General features: G+C 42.2%; 1 protein-coding gene across 1 annotated transcript in view; it reads right to left on the bottom strand.

The window, feature by feature from the left end:
* LOC147017956 (uncharacterized) overlaps positions 1 to 11,293 on the bottom strand; it is a 666,861-nt gene that overhangs the window by 279,650 nt on the left and 375,918 nt on the right. Inside the window, exon 8 of the mRNA XM_085899928.1 lies at positions 1,649 to 1,720. Within this exon, the coding sequence (XP_085756054.1) occupies positions 1,649 to 1,720 (72 nt within the window). The remainder of the gene's footprint in view (positions 1 to 1,648; positions 1,721 to 11,293) is intronic.

Here is an 11,293-nt window from a genome sequence, read left to right on the forward strand (position 1 = left end):
CAATCAGCTTTCACCGAATCAATTAAACCCAGGTGGCTCGGACTATATAATCCAAGTCACCTGGGTTTATTTGTTTTGGGGAGAGCTGATTAGCTGATTGGTTATTCCTTCCATCGACAGGTGAAAGATGTGTGTGGGTCTTTCTATATTACATATATATGTATGTATATATATATATATATATATATATATATATATATATATATATATATATATATATATATATATATATATATATATATATATATATATATATATATATATATATATATATATATATATATATATATATATATATATATATATATATATATATGTATGTGTATATATATATATATATATATATATATATATATATATATATATATATATATATATATATATATATATATATATATATATATATATATATATATATACATGAGTTGTCGTTGAATTGTAGCTTCCAAGCTGCCAGCAAGATATTTCGGAAAAAAAAGAAATTGTACAGTCTTGTCCTGAACCTTTAAAAGAGGTCAAAGCATAAATACATGAATGCAGTTACTGCTCCATGAATAATCTGTGCCAGTGACATACATCCACAGTGTAAGGCAGGGGTCAAATTTCAAAAACAAACAAAAAACGTTGCATGCACAGTGTGCACCAAAATTTCAAAAACAGGTATGCAGAAATAATTTTACCTTTACTGAATCACCAAATGTTTAATCACCAAATTAAAATGTTAATCACCAAACATTCTGCAATCAGTCGACTTATTTGGTAGACACAAAACGGCAACCACTACAGAGTGTGACGTAATCGCTCCTTGGTCACATAGTTCAGCAGGGATTCTCCAAGCAAGGAAAAAATGTTGGTCAAAAATTGTTGGAGTATTTTAAGGCAATCGCACACAAGGAATATTTCACTTTTTTTTAACATGTTTTTCAGACATGTAACATCTAGACAATCCCAACAGGATATTTCTAACAACCAGAAATATGTGGCAGTCACGCCATTTCCAGGTGACACCAATCCTGGTTAATGTCGTGTTTTGTTGATGATTAAACATGTCTTACACATTTTTAACTCAAATTAAATACACATGTAATTTGTCATGAATAATTTTCAACTTGCGACTTTGTAAATAAACTGAAAACATACAATAAGCCACACCTCGTGCAATATTATAATTTATATCTGCACGGTACCAGGACGATTATCCTTGGTGAAAAGGCCAATTAAAATTCCTAATTCTCTTCAATGTGAGGTGACTGTGAAATGCTTGAGCTAGAAATACAACCAGCATCACAGCATGACGATTAAGTGATGGTGTGGGAAAGGGTTGCGGGAGTGGGGGTTGGGGGAGGGAGGAGTAAAGTGTCCATTGGATTATTATCAGTGTTTATGGATGTGTCCACACTAATCAGAGTGGTAAATAAAGGTATTGGGTTACATATCAACGAATTGGCATTTTGTTTTACGTACATACAGTGCATGAAGTTCTTTGGAAGTTCTATGTGCACCATCAAAAAATGCAGGTGTATTTGTGCATGCATGCACCGATCATTTTGAACCATGTAAGGTAAACTACCAAAATAACAATTCAATCAGAAAGAAGAGAATCTGCGAGATGCGATTTGGAAGCAGTGCAAACTCGAAGGAAGCTTACCTCAAAGGAATGCTTTGGCAAGCCATCAGTCGGGCTTTCAGTTGGCGTTGCCATTCTTTCCGCCGTGCAATCCTGCAAAATAAACAAATACATGGCAGTTTACTCAATGATTATGTGACATGCTCAACACCATTACGTTTAATGTGGAGAGGTAGATCGTAGATGCTTTCAAATGCTGCTGTTCAACTGTGCACTTCAGACATTTGCCATGATGTTTCATTTCCTTTCTGTTCAACATTTGCAAACAGATATTTATTTAATTCTCCAGAAAGTCAAAGAAAACTGTTGAAGCACAGCGTGTGATTTATTAAAACCGGATGATTTATGTTTAAAAGTTTAATGTTGTACATTGGATATTTTTCCTGAATCATTTTCATATTGCTAACAAATTAAAATTGCATTCATATTTTACATAAGATGCATTTCACATTTAGAATTATAAAAACATGTACATTGAGTTGAACTGATCGGCTAAAGTATCATTGAGGATCCAAATAGCCGAATACACATCCCAAGCTGTGATTATGGAATTTTTGTTCAATTAGTCAAAACATTAAATTTCAGCAGATGCTTATTTATTTCATCCAAATTCCCGAGTTATGTCAATTTTGTGTCATTAAATGGAATGCTGGCCAAGCAGTAGTTAAGTGATATATTCGTGCAGTAGTTCCAAAAGTTTGACCGAGTGCAAGTACTATCTGATTACAAGCAAATTATCACCACTCCTCGTATAAGAAGAGAAAAATAATTGCAGGTCATTTGGCCCATCCCTACTGGAGCCGTTGATATAATTATAAAGCTACAATGCCAACCTGGAAATTTAGCCAGGTGTTCGGCTCACAATGGCCTCTTATTTTCAAAGAAATACTGCGATGTTAATTTTAAAAGTTTACAAATGAATACATGAGAGAGGTGTTCATAAATTAACATTGGTGACCATAGTTTGTGTTTTTGATTCTTAATACTCGTTTGGCAATCAAAGAAAATGACTCAAAATATCTCAAACAAACAGTGCTATGCAAAATCGTCAGAAGGACCCGATGCAATAGCTCCAAATGTAACATACGATTAATCACTCCTCATTTTCATAGTTTTGCAGGGAGTGAAATTACTTTAAAGCATTTCACCATTAATTAATCATTTGAAGAATATTTCAAAGGTGTCGACATGAACAGGTTTTTAAAAAGGGATGTTAATGAGGATATATTACTTGTGGTCTACTTCAACAACGATAGGTGCAGAGACGAAGTGTTGAAAAGGGAAGAGAAAGAAATAATATCTTCTGTTTCTGGAGGTAGAGTGGTGACGTTCATCTCAGACCGAGATGTCTTGAAGGAATGTTTTTCAACAGAAAGCTCAGTGAAGCTAACTCAGTTGTGCAATTGTTATGAACAAAATCAGGTCTCATAGGCTGACATCACTGTGTTTCATTGAATATGACATTTCCAAGCTGATATCATGAAGTACATTTTGCAAGGAATAGTTATGCTGGATGACAGGCCCGATGGTGAAGATTACAGTAATATTAAGGATGGTCTATATGTGGGTTTTCCAAGATTAGATTATTTGGTGCTTAACACTGAGATTGTGTGTCTATCTAATATACAGTTTGGATTATCTGAAAGTCATTAAAACACATTGGAGAAGATTAAATTCAAACATTATGAAACTGAGAATTTCATAAATTTATAATCTATAAATTTTCTTTGATGGATGACAATATGAAGCAACGCAAACCAGAAATGCTTCCCATGAAGCTTCAAGTACAAAGGTTCATGAATAATCATGTATATTATATCTTCTTCTTCTTTCGGCAAACTCCCGTTAGGGGTCGCCACAGCGGATCAACCGTCTCCATTTCACTCTATCCTCCACATCTTCCATTGACACTCCAACCACCCGCATGTCCGCCCTCACCGAATTCATGAACCTCTTCTTTGGCCTTCCTCTTCTCCTCCTGCCTGGCGGCTCCATCTTCAACATCCTTCTCCCGATCTACTCTGCTTCCCTCCTGTGCACATGTCCAAACCATCTCAATCTCGCCTCTCTCATTTTGTCTCCAAACCGTCCTACCTGCGCAGTCCCTCGAATATACTCATTCCTTATCCTGTCCATCCTCGTCACTCCCAACGAGAATCACAGCATCTTTAACTCTGCCACCTCCAGCTCCGCTTCCTGTCTTTTTGTTAGTGCCACCGCCTCCAAACCATACAACATAGCTGGTCTCACTACCGTCTTATATACTTTCCCCTTCACTCTTGCAGCTACCCTTCTGTCACAAATCACTCCTGCAACTCTTCTCCAACCACTCCATCCTGCCTGCACTCTCTTTTTCACTTATCTCCAACACTCTGCGTTACTTTGGACAGTTGATCCCAAGTATTTAAACCCATCCACCTTCCCCACCTCAACTCCTTGTAACCGCACCATACCACCACCCTCACTCTCATTTACGCACATGTACTCCGTCTTACTCCGACTGACTATCATTCCCCTTCTCTCCAGTGCGTACATCCACCTCGCAAGGCTCGCCTCAGCCTGCTCCCTACTCTCCCTTCAGATCATGATGTCATCCGCGAACATCATAGTCCATGGGGACTCGTCTGACTTCGTCCGTCAACCTGTCCATCACCATTGCAAACAGGAAAGGGCTCAGAGTCGATCCTTGGTGCAATCCCACTTTTACCTTAAACCGGTCTGTCATTCCAACCGCACACCTCACCGCTGTCACACTGCACTCACACATATCCTGCACGATCCTCACATACTACTCCACCACTCCCGACTTCCTCATACAATACCACAACTCCTCTCTTGGCACCCCATTATAAGCTTTCTCTAAATCCACAAGCACACAATGTAACTCCTTCTGGCCTTCCCTATACTTCTCCATCAACATTCTCAAAGCAAACATCACATCAGTGGTGCTCTTTCCTTGCATAAACCCATATTGCTGCTCACAGATCATCACCTCTGCTCTCAACCTAGCTTCCACTACTCTTTCCCACAACTTCATGGTGTGGCTTAACAACTTTATTCCTCTGTAATTTCCACAGCTCTGCACATCACCCTTATTCTTGAAAATCGGAATCAGTACACTTAATCTCCACTCCTCCGGCATCCTCTCACTTTCCAAGACTTTATCAAACAATCTGGTTAACAACCCCACTGCCATCTCTCCTAAGCACTTCCATGCCTCCACTGGTATATCATCTGCGCCAACTGCCTTTCCACTTTTCATCTTCTTCATAGCAGTCCTCACTTCATCCTTACTGATCCACCCCACTTCCAGATTCACTATCTCCACCTCTTCCAACCTTCTCTCTCTCATTTTCTTCATTCATCAGCTCCTCAAAGTACTCCATCCACCTTCTCAACACACTCTCCTCACTCGTCAGCACATTCACATTTGCGTCCTTTATCACCCGAACCTGCAGCACATCCTTCCCAGCTCGGTCCCTCTGTCTTGCCAATCGGTATAAATCCTTTTCCCCTTCTTTTGGATCCAACTTCTCATACAGCTCGTCATATGCCTTTTCCTTGGACTTTGCCACCTCTCTTTTTGCCTTTCGCCACCACTCCTTGTACTCCTGCCTACTTTCTTCATCTCTCTGACTATCCTACTTCCTTTTCGCCAACCCCTTCTTCCTTATACTTTCCAGTACTTCCTTGTTCCACCACCAAGTCTCCTTATCTTCCTTCCTCTGTCCAGATGTCACACCAAGTACCTTCCTAGCTATCTCCCTCACCACTTCTGCTGTAGTTGCCAAATCATCCCACCCATCTTTACCACCATCCAACACCTGTCTCACCTCCTCCCTAAATTTCACGCAACAGTCTTCCTCCTTCAGCTTCCACCATCTGGTCCTTGGTTCAGCCCTCACTCTCTTCCTCAACCTCACCTCTAAAGTCATCCTACAGACCACCAATCGATGCTGTCGAGCTACACTCTCCCCTGCCACCACCTTACAGTCACTAATCTCTTTCAGGTTGCATCTCCTGCTTAAGATGTAATCCACCTGTGTGCACTTTCCTCCACTCTTGTATGTCACCCTGTGTTCCTCCTTCTTCTTGAAATACGTATTTACCACTGCCATTTCCATTCTTTTTGCAAACTCTACCACCATTTGCCCTTCCACATTTCTCTTGTTGAGACCATACCTACCCATCACCTCCTCATCCACTTTATTCCCTTCCCCAAATTGCCCATTGAAATCTGCTCCAATCACCACTCTTTCATCCTTGGATACACTCTCCACCACTTCATCTAACTCACTCCAGAAATTTCTTTATATTCCATCTCACACCCCATATGTGGGGCATATGCACTGATGACATTCATCATCACCCCTTCAATTTCCAACTTCACACTCATCACTCGGTCAGACACTCTCCTCACCTCCAATACCCTCTTGACATAATCCTCCTTCAGGATTACCGTGACACCATTTCTCCTCCCATCCACACCATGGTAGAACAGTTTGAAACCACCTCCAATGCTCCTCGCCTTACTCCCCATCCACTTGGTCTCTTGTACACACAGTATGTCCACCTTTCTTCTCTCCATCATATCAGCCAACTCTCACCCTTTGCCAGTCATCGTCCCAACATTCAGAGTTACAACTCTCACCTGCACACTTCTACCCTTCCCCCTCTCCCACTGCCTCCGGACTCGCCTTCCCCATCTCCTTCTCCTCCTTCGCCCAGCAGTAGCACAATTTCCACTGGTACCCTGCTGACCACCGGTACCGGTGGTGGTCGTTGGTAACCCGGGCCTCGACCGATCCGGTATGGAAATTCGTTTTGTTGTCCACATAATGATTTGGCATAGGTTTTTACGCCGGATGCCCTTCCTGACGCAACCCTGGTCGCCTCTTACAACACACAGGGATATGGTACACCTATTCTAACCGGGGCATAATATACAATCATGTATATTGTATATATATATATATATATATATATATATATATATATATATATATATATATATATATATATATATATATATATATATAGTGTTGTGGTTGACCAAATTCGCAAACCACCATTCAGGTCCCTTAGGTGAGATATCTCGGTAAGTATACGTGTAGTTAGGCCCAAACCCGTTGTCTAGAGGGAATAAATGTCATTCATGAGGGCTGCGACTCTTCAGGATAGCCGTTTTTCTTTTACTATCTTTATTTTGGACCAGCCGCCATTATTACCACCACCAACCACGTCTCAACAGCCATCACACAACAATCACCAACCACAACGCGGCCTCACCACAACCGCCACGACCTTTACCGTCACAACTCGCCACCATCGCATCACCGTCATCTCGCGCCACTCGTGGGCACCGATGCTGGACTCGTGCGGGGCGCGCACCGAGCAGCGTGTTCAAAAACATCACAGACTTTCCGCAGAAAAACGGATCAAAAACGACTCACGCCCACTTTTGTTCCGTCCAATCGGTGAGCGAGGGGCGGTTTGGCCCCGCCTCCAGGGCGTTGGAGGGTGGTCGCTATATGCAAATTCATGGATCAAAAAGCATTCAAGCCCACTTTTCCTCGGGCCAATGGGGAGCCAGCAAGAGAGGTGAAGGGTCGGAGGCAGAGGGTCAAGGGTGAAAGAGCGAAGCCACGGGGCTTATAAAAACGACTGCGTTCATCAGACAAGAGTTCAGTTGGAAGTGGAGTAAGAGTTCAGTTGGAAGTTGAGTGGAGTTCAGTTGGAAGTTGGGAGTTGAGAGTGTGCGGAGTTCAAAGGAGGTGTCGGTGGAGCTGGAAAGAAGTGGTACTAGTCGGAGTGAAGAGGACGGAGCTGTGGAGAGGTGACGGCGGCGAAGGCGGACGAGGGGGTGCTCGCGTCAGTGCCGGGAGCGGCACAGGGAGAGGCCAGCAACGCGACCGAGGTGGAGGAGGAGACGCTCGCCGCGGGACCCGAGACAGGGTTAAATCCTCCTTTCCCCGAGCATCAGCAACCCCCTCCTGTTTCCCCCCGCGCTGAGATAGTGCGACAAAGGGGGCCCCCTTCCCACCCCCTACCAGATGCTGTCCGCGAGGCCCGCGGAGTTGAGGCGCCACCGCCGCTCTGCGTCACATCATCAGACGGGTAGGCCCGACACGGTCTCGGCCCCAGGCCCGCCTATCCCCTCATCCTGGAGGGTGGTTCTCTTTTCTTTTGCTTTGGGAATGTGTGTTGTTGGCGCCGTCTGTGAAGTAAAATTGTATAAGTGTTGCCGTGTGCCCGGTAGTCGGATAGATCTGCATTGTTGCATTTGCTTTTTGTGTAATATTGCATTGTCTTCTTCTTTTACATTTGCTTTTGGTGTAATTGTATATGTGTGCTTTCCGTTCATCGCGAAATAAATGTGCTTATTGTTGAACTGTTTTCCCGCTTCGCTTCGTCATTTCTTTCATTGAATCCCCATCTTGCTTCACGAAAAGGGTTGGTCGTGGGCTAAGACGCCCGATAATTAATCGAACCGTCGAGGCCGACGAATAACACCGCTCGGTTATCCCGATAGTACGGAACGGGTCGCTTAAGTGGCCCGTGTCCGAAGTCGACCTGCGGCGAGGTGCGATCGCCCGGTCTACCCTCCGTGTGGGTACTTAGGTAGGTCGAATTTGGCGAGCAACCCTATCCCACGTGGGGGCCGATTGGCACGATCGCGGTGAGACCGAAAGGTCCACCCGTGACTGGTTCCCAGCGTTAGTCCGAGAGGGTCACGACTGGATTGTCCGTCCGGTGGGCGACGTGCCGCGATTCGAGTTACGTGGCCGTCAGCACGCCAGCGGGCGCGAATCCGCAACAATATATATATATATATATATATATATATATATATATATATATATATATATATATATATATATATATATATATATATATATATATATATATATATATATATATATATATATATGATATATCTTGCCTCTACGGAAGCAGAGAGGGGGCAGGGGAAGTTGTGATTTCTGAAGTATGTATAGTGTGTCCTCCACATATACACTTTCTAAATCACAGCTGACAGTAACCTCTGCTCTTTCCACACCCAAGCCACCCCACCATGTTTAACTGAAGATTCAGATTTACTGATTACATCCGCTCCTTTATTCTTAATTTTTTCCACCTGTGGAATTGCATTCCTGAGGTGGTACAATCCTGTAATTTCACTCTTCCATCCAGGTCTTCAAAGTGGCAATTCCATCCATCCATCCATTGGGACCATACTCTCTACAGAGCATCGGTGCTGCCGAAGCAGTCTCCTGGGCTATTGGGTACAATCTTGGATGGGTCGCCACTCCGACGCAGAATACTCGAATGGCTCAATCATCCCAGCCAGATGGTACTCATTTGGCCGATCTCAGAAGGATGACAGGCTGAGTCAACCCCACCTGGTATTAATTCAACAGCAAAGCAGGATTTTTACTCAGGACCCTAGGATCCTAACCCCACCACCCTAACTATTAAACCAACACCAGGCAGAAAAGGGGCAATGCAGCACCACATCCTGTCATTCTCCATCTCCACCTGTGATATTTTACAACCTCAATAACCTTCCCCGATACAATATTTCATACTTGCAGGTTTCTATGTTCCTCCTCTCTCTTCCTTTCTCTTATCATTGTCCGACTGGCTGTATGTTGCCTTTATCCGCTTCATCAATTTACCCTCCTGCTCTTTCTTGAGTTTTTGTATACCAACCAACACTTTCTATTCAAAAATAAAATTAAAACTGTCTTGAATAAGATGAAATAGGAGAAGAAACAGGAACAGATGTAAAAATGTTCAGGGATAAAGCAAATGAGAAAAGAAGGCATGCAGGTATCACTGCATGCAGATGTGGAAGCCACAGTGGTTCAACATAATCCACTTCCATGTGGGCATAACAAAATACAAGATGAGAAGGCTGAAGGGAGATGAGAAATATCCATTACATTTTCACCTGTAATTCATCTTAATATTGTTAAGTTTTTCTTTCCAATAACATTTCTTGAAAATGTCTCGCGAAGTGCCCAAACAACAATAATATTGCTTTACGACTTTTGACGAAGTCGCCAGAGGCATTATGTTTTTGGGTTGTCCGTCCATCCGTACATCCGTCTGTCCGTCCGTCCGTCCATCCGTAAGTACGTATTGCCTGTCCGTCATTACGTACATCCTTCCGCACTAAAATTTCTCTGTCTTCTCTTCAACCACTTATCCATTTGACATGAAATTTTCACCACAGGTGCGACTACTTATGTATAATTTTTTAATGATAATTATGATGTCATAGGTCACATGGTGTGGCAGCCATGTTGGAAAAAAGGAAAAACTTCTATCTCCAAAACTGTTCCATGGAAAAAATTGAAACTTGGCACATGTCAAGTACTCCCCATGGGAAACAAGTGTTTTTTTTGATGATGTCATAGGTGGCTTTGTTATAACATCATAATTGCACACGTCAAATGCTTTATCCAATCAGCAAAAACATTTTTGAGACTCATCTCAGGATAAATTGTACGGAGGGAAAAAAATTGATGATGTCATCGGTTACACAGTCTAGCAGCCCCCCCTTTTTAACATAAAAGCCTTCAAAAATCTCTGAAATGGCTGAACAGATCGAGGTGAAACTTTACAGGTATGATCGCCTATCCATGACGAACATATGGGTCAAATTTTTTGACCTGTATGTTCCTCATGGATAGACAAACATGCAGAATTTTTTTGCCCATTCAGCATGAGTGGGTCAAACTACATATTGCAAGAAACTTATTTTGTCACATTTCAGTTTTGTGATTATGTAACATATTCGACCAATTGCGACCTTCCAGAGTATATTTGAGCAGGAGCTTCAAACTCGCACTTCAATACCCACTCTTAGTGCTGAAGCTGTCAGCCAAGTTTCATGGTGATCAATTTTGTAGTTCTGGAGAAAAACATTGTTTTATGTTTTGGACAAAGCCCAAGATGGTCAACAATACAGAAATAATAAAAAAGATGAATAAAACAAAATAATAAAAAAGAAAATCCATTAGTGGCTGCCAATACAGGCCAAAATTTCCAAGGATGTAGGATCAAGGTCAAAAAAACAAAAATAGGATCAAGTTTCACTGGCAGAGACAGCTGGAACTATTTTCTAAAAAATAATTTCAAAAAACAATCATTACACAAATAATTATCAGAACAAAACAATCATAACACAAATCATTGTTGAAATAGCCATTAGTCCCAGTTGTTGTAGACACCAATTCACAATCCGACAATAAACTGTTGGATTGGTGTTTCACAGGCAGGGTATTGCATCGGAAAGTTAGCCATCCCTTGGATGGACATTGTACACCTACATGGTCGAATGATCCCATATGGTCTAGTGGTTTGGATTGCTGTTTTTCACCTCGTTGGCACAGATTTGATTCCCAGTGTGGGAAAGCAAATTTTCATCAGACTCTTATGGTGTAGTGGTTCAAGATGAGCAGTTCGAATCCCCGGTCGAGTCATACAAAATACTTTTAAAATGGTGTATGCTGTTTCCTTGCTTATGCTTGGCATTCAAAAGGATATAGAGCACATACGAACAACCATAAATTGGCAATCAGAGTGCAGGCTTTGATGGGACCAATGACCTCCTCCTGCATTGCAGTTCTTCGGAAGGAAGCATACATAAAACGGGGT

This window comes from Eptatretus burgeri, chromosome 10, assembly GCF_056783735.1.
Source record: "Eptatretus burgeri isolate ZD-2024b chromosome 10, Ebu_testis_v1, whole genome shotgun sequence".
Taxonomy (NCBI): Eukaryota; Metazoa; Chordata; class Myxini; order Myxiniformes; family Myxinidae; genus Eptatretus; species Eptatretus burgeri.